At 40.6% G+C, this 18119-nt stretch overlaps 2 protein-coding genes across 3 annotated transcripts in view; one reads left to right on the forward strand and one right to left on the reverse strand.

The window, feature by feature from the left end:
* LOC119906861 (collagen alpha-1(IX) chain-like) overlaps positions 1 to 10052 on the forward strand; it is a 32803-nt gene extending 22751 nt beyond the window's left edge. The window contains exons 26-38 of the mRNA XM_038724292.1: positions 995 to 1039; positions 1201 to 1254; positions 1352 to 1405; positions 1572 to 1625; positions 3078 to 3149; positions 3249 to 3284; positions 3365 to 3409; positions 3502 to 3534; positions 3781 to 3927; positions 5219 to 5273; positions 5386 to 5580; positions 6087 to 6173; positions 9101 to 10052. Coding sequence (XP_038580220.1) covers positions 995 to 1039; positions 1201 to 1254; positions 1352 to 1405; positions 1572 to 1625; positions 3078 to 3149; positions 3249 to 3284; positions 3365 to 3409; positions 3502 to 3534; positions 3781 to 3927; positions 5219 to 5273; positions 5386 to 5580; positions 6087 to 6173; positions 9101 to 9303 — 1080 coding nt within the window. The 3' untranslated portion in view covers positions 9304 to 10052. The remainder of the gene's footprint in view (positions 1 to 994; positions 1040 to 1200; positions 1255 to 1351; positions 1406 to 1571; positions 1626 to 3077; positions 3150 to 3248; positions 3285 to 3364; positions 3410 to 3501; positions 3535 to 3780; positions 3928 to 5218; positions 5274 to 5385; positions 5581 to 6086; positions 6174 to 9100) is intronic.
* A 659-nt stretch (positions 10053 to 10711) lies between these two features.
* col22a1 (collagen, type XXII, alpha 1) overlaps positions 10712 to 18119 on the reverse strand; it is a 57457-nt gene continuing 50049 nt past the window's right edge. For both annotated transcript variants that reach the window (XM_038725745.1, XM_038725746.1), the window contains 7 exons: positions 18055 to 18090; positions 17922 to 17966; positions 16584 to 16763; positions 16409 to 16475; positions 16097 to 16279; positions 13887 to 13964; positions 10712 to 13804 (listed from right to left, as the gene is read on the reverse strand). In XM_038725745.1, coding sequence (XP_038581673.1) covers positions 13611 to 13804; positions 13887 to 13964; positions 16097 to 16279; positions 16409 to 16475; positions 16584 to 16763; positions 17922 to 17966; positions 18055 to 18090 — 783 coding nt within the window. In that variant the 3' untranslated portion in view covers positions 10712 to 13610. The remainder of the gene's footprint in view (positions 13805 to 13886; positions 13965 to 16096; positions 16280 to 16408; positions 16476 to 16583; positions 16764 to 17921; positions 17967 to 18054; positions 18091 to 18119) is intronic.

Below are 18119 nucleotides of genomic sequence, written 5' to 3' on the forward strand. Positions count from 1 at the left end.
GTCTATCTTGCCCTACCTAGAGGCTTAAATGCTCAAACTGACTCTACAAACAGCGCAGTAGAAAAAGAACAGTATGCTTTTTTCCCATGGTTTTCTGAATGCTATGTAGTCTCCACTTATATTTCCTGGAAAAGACATTTTTCAGAGGAATTGTCAAGCTTTACAAAAACTGCATACTGGTAACTTTTTCATAGTAAATCATTTTCAAGCCACCACAAAAGGACATTTAAAATACGGTAATGTGTATGTGAGAAGTGTGAATACATATTTGTCTGTTTCAGTAACCAAAAATGTCTTTGGTAATTGACACAACATGCAAGTGAGCAGAGATTTGGGTTCCATCTTTTTAGCCATGCTAGCAGCATGCAGTTTACAGGTGGCGGTGTCCAGACTGATTTATCTCTTCTAACTATTAGAAGAATTGCTGTGGAATTTTATACTGACATTTATGGTTCCCCAACTATGAATCCTAATCAAGGTACAAGGTACAAGGTTGTTTATTTGGTTGTTTATTAGTCATTATACAGCACAAGGCTGATATGACCTCATGGATCCAGCGTGGATGAGATGGAGGGGTGGGGGATTTCCAGCTAAGAAGAATAAGAATAATCACTTTGATCTCCTGACTTTTGCTCTAGCGCCACCAGCAGATTGACTTTTGGTGAAATATCTCAATGTTAAAGTAAGAACATGGTAAATTTTACACCTGCTTAACATTAGCATGTTAGCATTAGGCTCAAAGTATCACTGTGCCTAATGCTAATACTTTCATACTTTAAGATCGTTCTCATGACTGTTCAAGTCATCAAGACAGTTGTATAATTACCGAGTTGGCTGTGTGAAGACTAAAATAATGTGAATTTTTGCTAGCTCATAACTTCAGTATAAATTCTTACAACCCACATAAACAGGATTTGAGGGTGTAGCAGCAATAACACATTCATTTTCACATCAACACATCAGTTTCTTTTTTATGATGCACTGTTGCTCCTAGGGGCTGCCAGGGAAGCAGGGTGCAGTTGGACCCGCTGGTGCAAAGGTAATTGGAATCATCTCCTATTTAATGAGGCGTGTCCACATAGTAACACCAAAACTTTATTGTTGCACTATTAGACTTCACTGGAACTCACTCGTCGCAAGCAATCTGAGCTGACTGAAACACAAACTTGAAGACTAACACAATTCCTGTGTTGGATTTAGGGTGATATTGGTGCTGAGGGATCCATCGGGCCAGTTGGACTTCCTGGAAAGACTGTGAGATTCCCCCATCAAGTCACCAGATCACACTTTAATTATATTCATCAGTTTAGTTGTCATATAAACCCATCCATACTCATCTGTTTTCATGTAGGGTGAGCCAGGAAGAGATGGAGAAGATGGGAAACCAGGAGCTAAAGGCGCAACCGTGAGTTTGCATTTACTCTTCAATTGTTTGTCAGATAATTTTTAGGGTGTTCGTACCTGCTTTTGATTTTGAAGTGTAATGGATGTCATTTGTACTTTTAATAGAGGTTTCAGGTAAATCAATATTATTAAATTGATTATAAACTGGATCTATAATCAATTTGCAGGGTGAAACAGGAAAACAAGGGCCAACGGGGCCTGCAGGTCCTCCAGGTATCCAGGTGAGACATTAATAATATGCATATATAAGGTTCTACATACCAGTGGTGAAATATAACTGAGTACATTTACTCAAGTACATAGTTGAGGTATGTGTACTTTACTTGAATATTTCCTCAACTTTATACTTCTACTCCCCTCTACTACATCTCAGAGGAAAATAGCTTTTGTATTCCACTATTTGTCTGACAGATTTAGTTACTAGTTATTTTACAGGTTATAGTTTTTCATACCCTTCTTGTCCAGTAAAAAATCTCCCAATGTGCTGATTTTGAATTTGAATTTTTTCTGAAAAATTTTCCTTTGTGGGCTGAGAAACTCTTCTACTTCTAAAGATCAGTGCTTAAAGTGGGCCGGCACTTACAGTATACATTTTACTCTTTGGCGCACCAGGACTTTTTGTTCTCACAGAAAAGTTATGAAAAATAGCTTGCAAAAAGAAATGTTAAGTAACAAATAATAACTGCTTTGAGAAAGGTTTATTTGCACAATAGGAAAACAAAGAATGCAATTTAATGTATAGAATAAACAAATTGTCCAAAAGAAGGAACTTAAAAAAAAAAGCAAGCTACTGATTACTGCATTATATTCCATTATAGTTTTATATTTTGGATTGTCACATGCCATTTTGTGTTTCCTTTCATATAAAGACATTAACACCATAAATTGGTGCAGAAAATGTCTCCAGAATGCAGTAATTTAAGAGTTTAATGCTCAATATCTTCTGGGGGAGGACTTTTATATTTCACCGTCAAAGGTTTCTTCAAAATAGTGTGAAAATATCTCTTCATTTTGTTCTACATAAAGTGCCAACCTTGTTGACAGCAATCAGCAAGTGCCAGCTAGCTAATACACATGCCAACACGTGAATGGAGAGTACTGGCACCTATGTTTTTCCACTTCAAGCACTGCTCAAGATAAATAAACTATTTGTAAATGCTCTGTATTTGTATAGCGCCTTTCTAGTCTTTTTCGACCACTCAAAGTGCTTTTACACTACATCTGCATTCACACACTGAGCCTAAGTGCTCAAATAGAAACTAACATTCACACACATTCATACACTGGCGGAACAGCCGCCAGGGGCAATTGGGGGTTCAGTATCTTGCCCAAGGACACTTCAACATGCAACCAGGGGGAGCCAGGGATTGAACCGCCGACATTCCGATTAGCAGCCAACCTGCTCTATCCTCCTGAGCCACAGCCGCCCCGGGATTTAACTCCATCAATCCAGAAACAGCATATTCAATAGTGAAAAACATTTTATACAAATATACTGAAGAATTGTTGATAACACTTCTATTTTTAACATACTTTTACTTAAGTAAGGTTTTGAATTTAGGACTTTTACTTTCTCATTGTAAGTAAAAAATGTAAATATTTCCTCCACCACTGCCAAATGCTAAAATGTTCAACTGTATAGAAAAGTTGGATGTAATATGTTGTATTTCCAGGGTGAAAAAGGAGAAAAAGGTGACACTGGTGCCAAAGGAATAAAGGGTCATACTGGACTCAAAGGTGATCAGGTTAGACAAATCTCATTTTACCAATGTTACTTCCTACAACATCCCTAATGATGGGGTTTCGGTTTAGTGAACATTATGTTTTTTTCATGTGTTGTCTAGGGGCCTATGGGGCCAATTGGACCAAAAGGAAGTCAGGTAAGAACTATTACAATCTGTTGCTTCGAATGTATCCTGTGAATGACCTTACACACTCACCACGCTGCCTTTGTGAACAGGGGGCCACAGGTCTTTCTGGAGATATCGGGGTCAAGGGAGATCAGGTATGTGGAGCTGCATTTTGTTTAGTCGAACATGCAACAACCTTTCCACAAGTGGGTTTGACAGACGTCAGCTAATCTTTGTGTGTTTTCAGGGCCCTCCCGGTGTTGCTGGAATCAAAGGAGAGGTATTAAAAACCACTGTCTGTACTGCAACTCTCGCATTCTGTTCTAAACTGTTGCCTGAAGAACACCTGCTACTGCTAGTGGGTTGCATTGTATATGAACAAAATAATGTAATCTAGTTGAACTTGTGCCCGGGTATCATGATGAAACCCACACGAATAAAAGATACACTGATCTACCAGTAAAAAAAAAAATGGACAGTTAATATCAGATTAGGATGGTAATGATTTTTTTCCCCCAACATTAAGCCTGGAGAGAAGGGTCAAAGAGGAGCTACAGGAGATAGTGGCAGACCAGGTCAGCCGGGTCACGAGGGTTTGGCTGGTCCAATGGGAGCTCGAGGGCAGGAGGGAGAACCAGGCATTCCCGGAACACCAGGCCCCAGAGGTCTACCTGTAAGTACTACTCTAAATGCTATATGCAGCAGCAGCACGCTGTCTAGCAGTAGTGGCCAACAAGCGCTAAGCTCAGATAGATCAGCCAAAAGTGGAAATGAACAACTGATCAACTTGAGAATTCTAAAAGAGAGAACATTACCTCCACCAAGGAGGTTATATTTTTTGGTGCTGTTTGTTTGTTTGTCTGTCTGTCAGAAGGATTGCGGAAAAACTACAGGCCCGATTTTCATGAAACTTGGTGGAAGGGTGTAGCATGGGCTTAGGAAGAGCAAACAAACATACAACAAGCATACAACAAAACATAACCGGCACCTCAAACATCACTGAGTGCCCCTCTAGTTGGTACTGTGGTTGGTATTATCCAAATAAATGGTTTATTTACTTTTTAGCCATGCTAGGGATGGTAATGTTGTCAGTCCACCACTTAACTGAAATATCTGAACAACTGCTGGATAGATTGCCTTACTATCTTGCACACGTACTCATGTTTTGCAGATGACACTGACTTTGGTGACTTTTCATTTAGTGCCATGGTCAAGCAAAATTCTTCCCAGTTCTTTGGTATTATGACCAAATACCTGCAAAACTAATGAGATCAGCCTCAGCTTCAGCCTCAGCAACCTGCTTAAAGAAAAAATACATTTGCCAAGTTCTAATCTTATCTCTTGGTATTATGCTAAATATGGGTAAAAATTTTTTTTTGAATATTCTAATCACAAAACCGCTCTTTTTCCTCTTCCTGTAAAAACTTTTAATGAATTCATCAAATCAAATTTGATTTGGGGTGACTAGCTAACCCTGTCCATCACATGAAGCCACACCTAACCTAAACCACCTATGCTAACATAGCAATATCATAAGAGTTTCAGCTGGCAAAAACTGATCTAACAATGTGCATGAGGGAGTTGCGGGTGCTTAGCAGCTCTGTGTCACGCTGTATTCGCTAAGCCAACTTTGAATTATCCAATCACATCGGAAGAATTTGATTTAAATCACTCTTGTAACTAAACGCCACGCAGATACTCTTATGTTTCCCTGTAAGGTAAAATCTGCATCTTAGCAATGTCACTGTAGCATGTTAGCATACTGACATTTAACTCCTAGCACTGCTATGCAGCCTCACAGAGCTGCCGCCGCTGCTCTAGCCTCCATGATTCATGTGTAATATTACAATCCACATGTTGTATTTGCCTCACAGGATTTTACACTCTGTACAGCACATGGCAGCCTCAGACCCAAATCTATGCTCTATGTAGTGATGTAATAATGCTTGTTCATCCTTTCACAGGGCCCTAAAGTGAGTGATGAGAAGCTTCGGGAAATGTGTTCTGCTGTTGTTGAAGGTGCAGTTCGGTCAAGTCCACATAACTTATACTGTATTTAACCCATGATCAAACTAATCATTCTTGTAAAAGACTTCCATGTGTTACAATGATTTGTTCTTTGCCCTTCTAGAACAATTAGCAGAGTTTAAGAAAGAGTTTCTGAAGAAACCAGCAGCCATTGGTGCCCCTGGTATTCCTGGACCGGCAGGACCTCCCGGCCCCCCTGGAGCAGCTGGAGTGCCAGGAGCAGCAGGAGCCCCAGGGCTGATGGGGCCCAAAGGCCATCCAGGCTTTTTTGGACTTCCAGGTGCACCAGGCAAAAAAGGTCAGTAAGCCTTTTTATGTCCATTCCCCACTTCATACTGAACTCTTACAACGCTAGCTAAGATTACCGAAGCTGCTGGCTTCAGCAATCTTTAGAAAAGCTTTGAGTGGTTTGCAAATACTGAATGTCTTTCACCGGCACTGTGATAGATAAGCTGTGCTGCTGTGATAACTTTTGCTTTTCCTTTATTTTCCTGGAGAGCATCCAGAACAGTGGATGTAGTGGCAAGAAATTAAATGAAGCCTTCAGAGAAAACAAGGCTGTGGTTCCTGGCAGTACACCTTCGTCTGCACATTGCCACAGCAAGAAGTTGTAGAGCGCTCTGCAGATGGAAGGGATTCACCCATGCATAACATCACACAATCAATGATTCACTAAACAAGGCTGAATCAAACTGGAGTCATTAAGTTTCCTAATTACATCGCCATAACTGTGAAAACAGTATGCCTCTCCATTTTATCTCAGCATTAATGTGTGTGTCCTCTATGTGCTCTTCTGTTCTGCAGGGGATGCTGGGGAAAAGGGAGATAAGGGAGACAAGGGAGAGGACGGTGTAGGAATCAAAGGAAGTCCCGGCGCACCAGGTGCACCAGGTAAAGCTACATTCTTGTCACAATTAGAGCACATTGCTGCTGAGAGGAAACAAGAGAGAGTCTTCAAAATGTCTACATACCTCTTTATTAACAGTGGAACTGCACATTTAATTCCCCCCTCTTTGTGTGTGAGGAGATATAAACTATAATATATATATATATATATATATATATAAACTACTGCTGTTGTGCAGATTTAAAAGAAAATGTTTCTGGGCATATACTGTATATGGAAACAGCATCTAAGCTTCAAGCCGCAGGGTGGGCATTTCCCATTTGACTGACTTTTCAAGGACTTTGCTGTTAAAGACACCCTGTGGAATTCTCTTGTGAACAAACAAACAAACTGTTTACATAGAAGTCTAATAAACTGACAGACTGAATGCATTTGCTTCCTCATACAACATTTAAAAAGCTGTTGTTAAGATTTTAAATCCTGCTTTGATGCCTGCTTTCTAGTACTTTTTTTTTTCTTCAGTGCCTTTGCTATCACATTACTGGTATTCTTGGCATATTACAGCCACCTGTAGATCAGTGAAATTGTGTGACACAATTGGCAAAATTGTGTATTGCGTCACACATGCACTGTGTGCTACTAGCTGCTAGTGGTCAAAAACTGCACAGGGTATCTAACGTTCGTGGTGCACTATTGACTAGAACACGTCATAGCACGATACAAGGTGTTTTTCCCATTTTTTAACAAGTCTACATAGTGTGTACCATACTGTGTGAGCTGGTATATAGCTGGTGGGGGAAAAAGTGCTTAAATTTTCTACTTAAGTAAAGTACAGATACCACCCTAAAATGTAACTCAGGTAAAAGTCATCCAGCAAAACACTACTCAGGTAAACGTACCACACATTCAAATCTATTGATCTTACAAAATGCGATGTGGTAGTATCCCCTTCAGACCGTCTGACAGACACCTAGACCCATTTGGGACTATTTCTTAGGATGGGACAAGGAGGTGGAAACCGAAACTAACTTTAGGCAGAAATCTCACCACAAATCCACACAAATGTAAAGTTTAGCACCTCTGATAAAGTGCAGCTTACAATCCCAAACAGAGCAAGTTTGTGCCTCAGTTTTTAGATGTTTATATATTGCAAAACTATGTTGCCACTGTCACAAAGTAGGGGCGACTCACAGTGCGAGAGTGACTTGATTACTATCATGGTGTATGCCGGTGACGCATCAGCTGGGCGAAGTTGATTTGCGCCGAATAAATTTGTAATTTTATAAAATTTGTTTTTAATGCTGCTCCACTCAGGTGTGCAATCAATGCAGGTGTTTTTCTGTCTTGTTAAGCTTTGATTAAGTCCAATATCAGTGTATTCATTCTAATTTCAGATAAAAGTATCATATAAAGCTTACCACTAGTATAACATTAATTTCAGTTACAGCAGTTTCATTCTGATAAGGTTGTTCCCATTCGTTATTTCCTTGTGCAAGAAAAATGCTCTATATGGTGGTTAGTCTCTAATTTGTTAATGCTAAGTAGCCTACTGACTTGTCAATAATAATAACCATTCATGTAGAACTTGTTCAACATTTCAAAAGTTTGCTGTAGTACCACATCAACCTTTGTTTAATGTCCCGTCCAATCCAGGCTGTGATTGGTCAGTTCACAAAAAGTGATAACTTCATGCACACGCATGGATTCAAAAAGTAATCGAGCTTGTCCCAACTCCAGAGCAGCAGCAGCTTGTGAGAAGTGCCAGTACACTAAAGAGTAAAATTTAGGCCTAATAGTACAGGTACTGGTCAAAGCAAAATCCCGGACATTTGGGTGATTTAGAAATCGCGGATGGATGTATTTTTATGTCCCAAAAAGAGGACATGTCTGGGGAAAAAGAGGACGTATGGTCACCCTAGCTTAGAAATGTATCAAAGTCAAAGTAAAGATTGCAACAACTTGAAATACTCAAGAGTGCAAATCTGGAAAAAAAAAACTACTTAAGTACAGTAACGAAGTATTTGTTACTTTACACCTCTGTACACAGCCAACAGTCTGTCCCCAGCATTTGTGAGGACTCTTCGTGCCTTTAATGTTGTATTCTACTCAAATAGTGGAAGCTAGCAAGCCAGGCTAACTAGCTAACCGTGGACAGAAGATTGCAGTGTTGCAAACATTTATTTTACAATCTGCAGCTTAAAGCAGTTCACTTTTATTTTCATGGTCACTTTTTGAGGAGTTTAGCAACTATGGCCCACCTTTTGTTCCCAACTGCAACTCTGAAGCGATATGAATTATCAACCGCCCTGGTTGGTGCTTCTTACTGGCTTCCTCTCCATGGCAACAGCGAGTGTTGTTAGTCTGTCATTAGTGAATTATAGTTTAGTTATTGTTCAAGCCTTTACTTAGAGTGCAACAGATCAAAAACTCACAGAGCAGCCAGGCAAGTTTTTCGCCCTTTTTTTCCTCTAGGCTCTCTCTCCAACTGCAGCTCTGACCCATGCCCCTTCCGCTGCACGGCATTTAGAACCCTCTGCCAAATTGTTGGACAAAACATGAAATGCAGTTGAAATAATTAAAATATTTATCCTCAAGTAACATTGAGGATATCAAAGAATGGTAAAAAATTTAACTAACAAAAAAAAACACTTCTGGAAACAGCATCCCTCCCCACATCACAACTCTAATGATTCTAATATTGTCAGTTCCCCTGCTGCCTTGTTTCCTGTGTGGCCACTGGGAATGAAGTGATATTTTGAACTATTTATGGGCACACAGATGTTGCACCAATTAAATAACAATACCCACAGTGTCAGTTGGTTTTCTTTTTGTTAATTACAGTTTTGACTAAATAAGTGCTAAACTAATGTGAAGGATATACAATATGTGTATATACTCATGTCTTTGCGAAAAGGAATTTTAATTTCAGTTCCACTTTAAAATGTCACATTCTTTGTTATCTCCACTTCAGGTGCACCAGGCGCTGCTGGCATTGGCAAGGATGGCAAAAATGGTGAACGTGGTGAGACAGGAAGTCCTGGTGTCCCTGGAGCATCGGGTCCAAGGGGACCTGCAGGGCCACCTGGGCTTTGTGATCCATCAACCTGTATAGGCAGACTTCCGCCTTTCTATATGGTCAGTGGAAAGAAGTCTGCCAGCTACAAGAACCCTTGAGACATCACAGCACATTGAAACACTCCAGATCTCATCCTGCAGTGACCACGTTTAAGGGCTTCTCAGAAGTGCAGGCGTGGCGGCCTTTGGGAGTCTTCAAACGTCTCCATCTAAACCACCAATCTAAGGGACTCGAAGGGAAACAGAGACAAGGCACAACTGTAGAATACTGTATAGATGTTTAACTTGTATGTGCTTTTGGTGAGGGCTTATCTAATGTTCAAAGATAGCTGCTACTGATGCCGAAGCAACTTCCTCCAGCCGACGGCAGGCACGCAGGCCCACGAGTTGTCCCATACGAATCAATGCAGTTACAACTGTTGACCCATCACCTTCAGGAAAACAAATATGAGCAGGCTGTAAAGTATTATAAAGGTACATCTCTCTGGTTTCCTCTTATGCATGTATGTTTTCATTCCTTGAATAAGCTCCCTGTGAACACTGCTTCTACTCTTCCAGCTACATGTAAAGCCTACAGCATACCAGATGCCATTTTGACCCACTGATTCTCCACTGCAGCCATGAGCCAGTTAGAAACAGAATTTGCTAAAGTGGAACAATGTTTTGAGTTTTTGCTTTCAGAAGAATATTACAAAACAGTTTCACATCTTCAAATTTCACAGCTAAGTGCAGACATGAGCAGACATCTCCAACAACGTGCTTTTTCATTTAGGATCATACATTTGTTTTGCCTGATGTCTTATTAATGCCCTTTTTCAAACAATGTAATAAAGTGATATGTTTTGGAAGTGTTGCATAGTACTGTATTAAGACTGTTTAATGGAGCACAACATCTATCTTAGGGCCGCTGCAGTTATGGTCTGCTAGTATGAAAATGCATGCCAATGAGTCACATTATTACATAACACGATTAAGAGAATTAAGTTGATTGCTATGCACATGGTGAGGTGGGCAATCAATGAACTTCCACAGCCGCTCTAAAGTAAAATGGTTTTGTATTGAAAACCCTGGGTTGTTATGGATATAAACTAGATAAAGGGCATTTCATTGTTGCCAGGTTACTAAGGAGAGTCAACATCACCCCTACGTCTGTCTGAACAACACACATACATTCAGAGATCAAATATGACCTTTACCTAGCTGCTGGGAAAAGTTAGGATAGCAGCCACCCCAAGGACATCCCTTTGATTTAATAGATCTTATCATGGCTTAGAGCCAGTGCATCTTAAGTTATTTGCATAAGATAACGGATGCACAATGTTCATAAAACATGGCTCAGCAAAAGACTGGCTTTTTTCAGCATACTCATATTAAACATGATGGATGGCAGGAGAAGAGCATAACTCAAAGGGACCTTATTTTAAACATACAGTGATAGCACTGGGCAGGATCTCACAAACAACGTGAGACAAGCATTGCCTATTCAAAAAACAAAGCAAAGCCTGTATTATAAAATGAATCTGTTCCAGTCTTTATTATACAGTACAGTACATGTGTCTTTCCAATACTTTCAATATGCTACTAATTTAAAATCTCTTAGCACCAATTCATCAGGAATAAATGGAAAAAAAAAACAAAACGGGTTAATATATTTTAGTTAATGCATTACAACACTTTTGCATTGGTTCAAATCATGAATAATTTAGCAGTATAACTTAAAAATATCTTTCAATTACCAAAAACAGCTGAATAACAGCTTGAATAATGAAAGATGTTTGGCTTATATGCATTACAAAATTTCAAGCTATGTGCAGCAACTTACCATCCTTACCACCCTGTAACACATAGTCTACTGGTGACTGAAACAAGCATTTACAAAACCAAGAAGGGGCAATACTGATACGGTTTGATAGTTCAAGAATAAACCACTGACAAAGAAGCAGCTACCATACAATAACCTGTATGAAATTAGCCATAATGTACTGTAGCTGCAAACATTTGCCAATGTAGTTTTGATGATATGAACATTTCTCAGAGGAGGAGCTGCTCTGAGGTCAGGAGTTAAACCTCAAAGGAACTGTAACATCTACAGGTTTCTTGGCTAAGTATGTCACATTGAAAAAGCAGCTAGTTAGCCTTGCTGACCAGCTAATTTTACAGCAATTGCTAGGCATTAACACAAGCTCGTATGTCCAGCCAGCTGAATGTCTAACCTCACACCATGGCCATGAATTAATGAAAAGCAAGTCATTTTCATGTTTTCTCTTCTGAGACCACACTTTGCCTAAGGCATATACTGCCAGTTAACTGTCTGTAAGAACCAATTAGCCTACAGTAGTTTGAAGCAAGCCCGTGTAACTTTAGAACTATGGAACTTCTGTCCACATGTGACTAAAGGTGAAAATAGCTGAATTATGGTAAATATTAGCTAATATCATCCACCATAAGATACTGGTTAGACCAGGGGCTGTAGCTGTATACCAAATTTCTTTTATAAGATAAAGAATGCGTGTTTTCCTTTTCAAAAATTACATACCCTTGGTTTGACTCAACAAATCAAATTAGTCCTGCCTCCAGAGCAGCCAAGAAATAGCAGTCTGCTTTCTTCACATCTTCAAAACTAAGTTGTGTCAGAGCCACAACTCAATCTTCATAAATGATCTTCCATTTGATACCACAAGCATGACTGGCCCATATAGTCATAATTTTTTACCTGTGGTCATACTGTATGTCTTGGCAAGCCCACATAAAATCTCTCTATTCTCTTCTTGAAAATTGCTCCCCCTCTTCCCCTTTGCTTGTGTATGTATTTAAGTGTTTCTTTATGTTTTTGAAAGGAAGACAAATGTGATGCCTTTAGTGGAGGCTATATAATAGGTGCTAGACGACCAGCACGTCTGAGGTTGGGGTGAGTGTAATTGGTCCATGAGGGACATAAGGCAAAACATCTTTCAAATGGTTACCACTATGGTCTGGGCATCAGGATGCAGGGAAGCAACTCTCCAATTTTAGTTTCCAGGGAACAATTTTGAACAGCAATGTCTTTTCAGAGCGGGGCCGAGCTGCCCAGACACTGCCACAGCGTAGGCACTAATAAGGAAGGAAGTGACACATGTTGGGCTTTTCAAGAAAGATGAACAAAGGCGGCAATTATACCACCTCCTCAAAGCTGTTTACTCCTCAAGTCTATGTACACCTCAAAGAGAGAATGACCAGAGCCACTTCATTAAACATAAAAGTAAAAGTCTGAACATTGACATTTCTTCCTGTCTTGACTTCTCTCTTTTTAGACTTGGTTTTAATAGGCATCCTGTGGGTGAGTTTGGAACAAATCATTGTTGTTATTACTATTTTGGACAGATTTTCATGCACATTTTTAATGAATTTCAATTCAAAATTAGAAATATTAGATTTTAAAATTATACAAATTCATACAAAATTATTGATATTTTGGGTACTGTGTTGCATTTAGGCAAATAAACAGAATTAATTTTTTTCTGTCTAAATAAATCAGACACGTTCACTTCTACAAATAGAACAAAATTCCAATTAGTTTCAAGGATAACTTAAAAAAATGAAGTACTTTTATTTTTCTGCTAGTTCTGGGGTTGCCAATATTATCCAAAACAAGGCTGCATATAGTAAGAACAATGCTCCTTCCCTCCAGCTTGGTGCCACAAGCTAGAGGCAAGAAGCAAGTGCAAGTGCCACAAATGTGGTAATTCATCACTCCCCACACTTACTCATTAACACTCCTCCTACACAGAATCACTATTGGTATTTGAGATTGTGCCTCACACTGCCTGTCCTCCCCCCTCCCATCACTGACAATAAAACAGATAATTCCCTTGACTGAGTAATTACTAATAGACTGGTAGAAGATCCCTAGCAAGAGATGAATTTAGTGAGCCATAAGAGTGACATCTGTTGCTAGACAGTGTGGGCTGTGAATGGTAAATGATGCAAAATGGTGTGAGGCCAGGGGGGGGGGGGGGGGGGGGGGGGGGGTCTGTGGTGGAGACATAGTCCTGCAAGAAAATGCCTAGCTGAACTTTTGAGATGATTACTGATGATACAATATGAAACTCCCAAATCTTCTCTCCTGATGGGGTGCACCATCCATGTTATCTCCCTATATATTCTACAGGAAGCATGCAAGTGAGGAAAAAACTGTTTAGCTGCCCTCTTTACCCCATATTAAATCTGAAAAATCCCCTCGTGCTCAATCCCCATCCATCCCAAGCTTCATACCGAAAACACACAAAACAAAGAATCTGACCGGCAGCACATATTGCTTCAGCCCTCCATACTGAGGTTATCTTGAAAAAGAAAAGTTCTTGATTCAGACTGACACGACCAAGTTCATAAATACAGCTGGACTTCAAGCTCTTTGTGTCTCTTCTTTCTTAAGTCCCCTTGACATTTTTGGTGTGGGGTCTGTGTGCCAGGCTGGCGTAGTAGGCACACTGGGTGGGGTCACATTGGCCAGGAGGACCTGGAGGTCCAGGCTGACCGTGGGGGCCGGGGTTTCCTGGCTCTCCCTGGGCTCCAGCTTGTCCTGGGCTTCCGTCTTTACCATAACCAGGCATACCGGCTGGACCTAAAGGAGGAAGATAAACAATTAGGGGATCCAGAATGGGTGAAACCAATCTAATCAGAACAGAGTAATAAGAGGTTGTTACCTATCGGGCCAGGCGGCCCTTGCTCTCCTCTGTCACCGACACCAGTTTCTCCCTTTTCTCCTTTTGCTCCTTTCTCACCTGGAAGGAACAGGAAAACAAATTAGTCACTAAGATGTCCACACATTATCAACTGTTATATTTATTAATGAACAATTAACAATGAACAGTGAGCAGTAGTGTATGTTGAAATTTGTTCATGATATACTGTATATATGTATACAGTATATTCATAGTATATAAAGAACATATTGGGTGATGTACAGAATGGTAGGGAGTGAGAGAGATGCACAATTTTCTAGGCAACCGCAGAATCACCTGTCCTTATCCTAACCATTATTTGCTGTGAAGTAAAGTCACAAACCTGATTCAATTGGACAATGGGAAAAAACTCAAATGACATTGGGCACTTTTCTGCTCTGTTTTTTCAGCTTGAGGCGATCAGAGTCTAACCAGCTGCTCACGAGAACATACTACACGGTTCTGACTCGAACCGGCAACCTCGGGTACGGGAGGTGGACACGCTGGGCATCTCTTAAGGTGTTGGGCCTCGCTGGCTTCCGTAACAAGAGTACTGCAAAAACGTGAGGCACTCCAGTCGTCTTAAATAAAGAATACACCCAGGGCGCATGAGCAGCGTGCAAAACGCTTACTGTCTATTGAAAACAACTGGAAAAAGACATGTATTACAACAACCAACTGTCTGAACAGGGCCTAAGTCAGCAGGTACACACACAGTTACTCTCTTTAAATCTCCAGTCTTTTAGGGCGTGAGATTAAATGTGCAATGAATATCAGTTTAAAGGGAAAAAAGGTGTAAGAGGGCTTACAGTTGGACAGTTAGTGAGCATGTACTGTATATTGTAGAAAGGTTTTGCGGACAGTGGAAAACCTTTTTGGTTTGTGAAATAAATGGTTGCACTGTCTGGAATATCAGTCAAACTCCACTGATTCCACTGAAGGAAGTCTACCAGCCTAATATAGTGCTACACAGCCTGTGAACTTCTATAATATCTTATGTGGCTGTGGAGGAGTGTTACAAATGGGGTTTGTCTATTTCATATGTACAAAAACAACACAGTTTTAGGGAGGGTTTCATTTCATTTCGGACTATGTCTTAGCCAGGCGCAGTCGCTTCCTGTTGTCTCCGTCGGTTGCATGTCAACCTCACAATCACGACAAGATTTCAGGAAACTGTTCACAACTGTGCCCAGCCAAGAAATAGTCTGGCACCTCACGTAAATCCATAACGTGACATTGTTCCACTTTGTTTTGTGCATGGACTAAACAAACAATATAGAACGTGTTTATTGGTGAGCTTTAGAGGGGCTGGAAGGTGGATTTTGTCTCCAACCCTAACCCTCGCTGATTCCACTCTCTGCTAAGCTAAGCTAACTGTTGCCTCATGGTAGCTCCGTATTCAGCACACAGAAATAAGAGTGGTATCATTCTTCTCATCTAATTCTCAGCTCGAAAGCAAATAAGAGTTTTTCAAACTATGACTTTAAATGTCAAGTCAAGTTTATTTCCAACAGCTGACATCGGGCGAAAGGCGGGGTACACCCTGGACAGGTCGCCAGTCCATCACAGGGCCACACATAGACAAACAACCACTCACGCTCACACATAAGGACAATTTAGGGTCATGTCTTTGGACGGTGGGAGGAAGCAGGAGCACCCGGAGAGAACCCACACAGAACATGCAATCTCCACACAGAAAGGCCGGGCAACCAGGGTTTGAACCCGCATCCTTCTTGCTATGAGGCGACAGTGCTAACCACTGCACCACTGTTCCACCCCCTCAAGTTTATTTAAAGTGTAAAATCACCAACAACATGGTCCCAATATACTTTACACAAACAACAGAAGGTATCTGAGGGATGTATCTTAAACATCGGATCGCATTCGGATTTGTAATTAAAGTTTTGGCTCAAATATTTGAATTGTTCTTTCTTTTCTCTACAATCTGATGTAGCAGTCAGCCCTGAATGCACTAAATTATATTGTTCACAGCTAATACAGAATGCAATGAGGAAATTCTCTTGAAGACAGCAAGTTGGATAAATCAATGATTAAATGACTCTGAGTCAATAGGCAAAATCTGTGCCCAATTCGAGAACTGGAAACACTGCAGAAACAATAAAGTAAGAGAAACTTTAAAAAGGACCCACACACAACCAATCAGAGTGCTCCAGTATGTTTCTCCGTCCTACCTTTAGGGCCCATGGGTCCCCTGGGTCCTTCTCCTCCATTCTGTCCAGGCATACCGGGTTCTCCAGGGGGGCCAGGTCGTCCGGAACTGCCGTCTTTACCTGGAGGGCCTGGAGGTCCCGGACGGCCCGTTGTACTCTTCACATGGGCTGGCTGGATCTGAGCCATGAGGTAAGCCATTTTGGCTGAACAGAAAAGAAAAATTACTTAAATCTCGTGCTGTCCTACTAAAGTTTTACGACATTAGCCCAAATGAGTTAGACATCCCACTGAGAGCTACAGGAAAGACCCAAAAAAGAAATGGCCCCCCTCACCATCTAATTGTTTTGCCAGCTCCTCCTGGATGAGCCGTCTCATCTGCTCCAGTGATACTGACTCTCCCTGAGCCAACAAAGATGTTAATGATTAATTCAATTATTAATACCTGTGCGTATGACAACACTGTTTCAAAATCAAATTTAGTTTAAAGCTTTCAGGAATGTGGCTCACCTTTTGGCCTGGGAGACCGGGGTTTCCTGAAGGTCCTTGTGGCCCAGGAGGTCCTAGTTCTCCTGGTGGTCCTGACATGCCCATCATTCCTGTGTGGCCCTTTCTGCCTGGGGGTCCAGGGTTTCCGGGCATACCTGGATCACCTGCGTGTCCCTTATCTCCCTTCACACCTGGGTCTCCCTGCATTAGATGACAGCAATTGTAAATAAGCCTTCAAAATAACTGCTTTATTACGGTACAGTGAGGGAAAAGTATGTATGTTCCCCATCTATTCACTCCTGTATCAGTATCTGTTTATTTCACAAAAATGTCTTCCTGTAGCTTATCTATTCGAATCTCTTTTATTATTTATTATTAGTTTTCATTTTCGGTGTTATTTTTTTTTCTGCTTTATATCATGTACCTAAATTAATCATATAAAAATTGTAGCCTATTTGAACCAGCGTCGTCAAAAATAAAATCTCTCTGAAATGAGGCAAAATTAAAGGTGGACATGAAGGGTGGAAATAGAACAAGGGTGTCAGCAGTGGGAAAATACAAGTCTGAATTGTATGGGGCCACATTGCATGGTTTTCTTTAAGAACCAGTGGTTGTGTGTGTAATGGAAGGGGGCCAGATGAGTGTCCAACTCAGAAAGCTATTGACAAAAATCTGAAAAGGCCTTTTGTTTGCCCATTTTGCATGACCTTCAACTCGTTTTACTGTTGACAGTCAAATCAACACGGTAACAGGCTTCAGTGTCGGATCAAGAGGTACAAATAACATATCAGTCAAGTTTCATGCTGCACTGCCTGAAAAAATCGGACAACTGGCAAAAAGTGAGTGATGAGAGGCCTGGCCAAATGTCTCTATTTTGATCCAAAACCTGCTGTGTTTTTAAATCTGCATCATGAAAAGTCCTGCTGCTTTGGTTACTATCTGTCCCGTCATGTCTCCATTATCACTATCTAATAAAGGTATTCAGTAGCCCTTTCTGTATTAGGGTTGTGTTTTCTGGTCTTGAAGCGGGTTTGTTTTCTTCACTATGTGGCATTTGTTTCCTAAATGTTGTGCATGCACAGTCAACTTCTTTTCTTCATTTGCTTGTGTTTGTCAAATTGTATGTGTTTACTTGAATACAAGATCAGAAATGATAAGAAGCATGTTGTCTAAATCCGTCAAGGACATTCTTCCATTGTTTGTAGCTGCATGTGTGTATGTGTGTCTATTTCGACTGGACTGAGTTATCTGCATCCCTCAACTGCAGGTTTGACACTTCTATCTTCAATCTATTATGACCACATTATCTGTTTATATCAAAATCATGTATTTGTATTTGCTTACATCTCTAGTACTCACCTTATCTCCTTTGAAGCCACGATCGCCAACTCTGCCCGGCATCCCCTACAAAACATCCAAAGCAGTGGATGTGAGCAAGATATCTGTATATATTATATCATATTAGTCATCACTGGTCTTATGAAGTGCGTACCTGCTTTCCTTCTGGGCCTACTGGACCAGGTGGACCCTGTAAATTAAGATAAAAATTTACATTAC

The sequence above is a fragment of the Micropterus salmoides genome, unplaced genomic scaffold, assembly GCF_014851395.1.
Source record: "Micropterus salmoides isolate LMB-PRFRI ecotype aquatic unplaced genomic scaffold, ASM1485139v1 Ms_hic_scaffold_17, whole genome shotgun sequence".
Taxonomy (NCBI): Eukaryota; Metazoa; Chordata; class Actinopteri; order Centrarchiformes; family Centrarchidae; genus Micropterus; species Micropterus salmoides.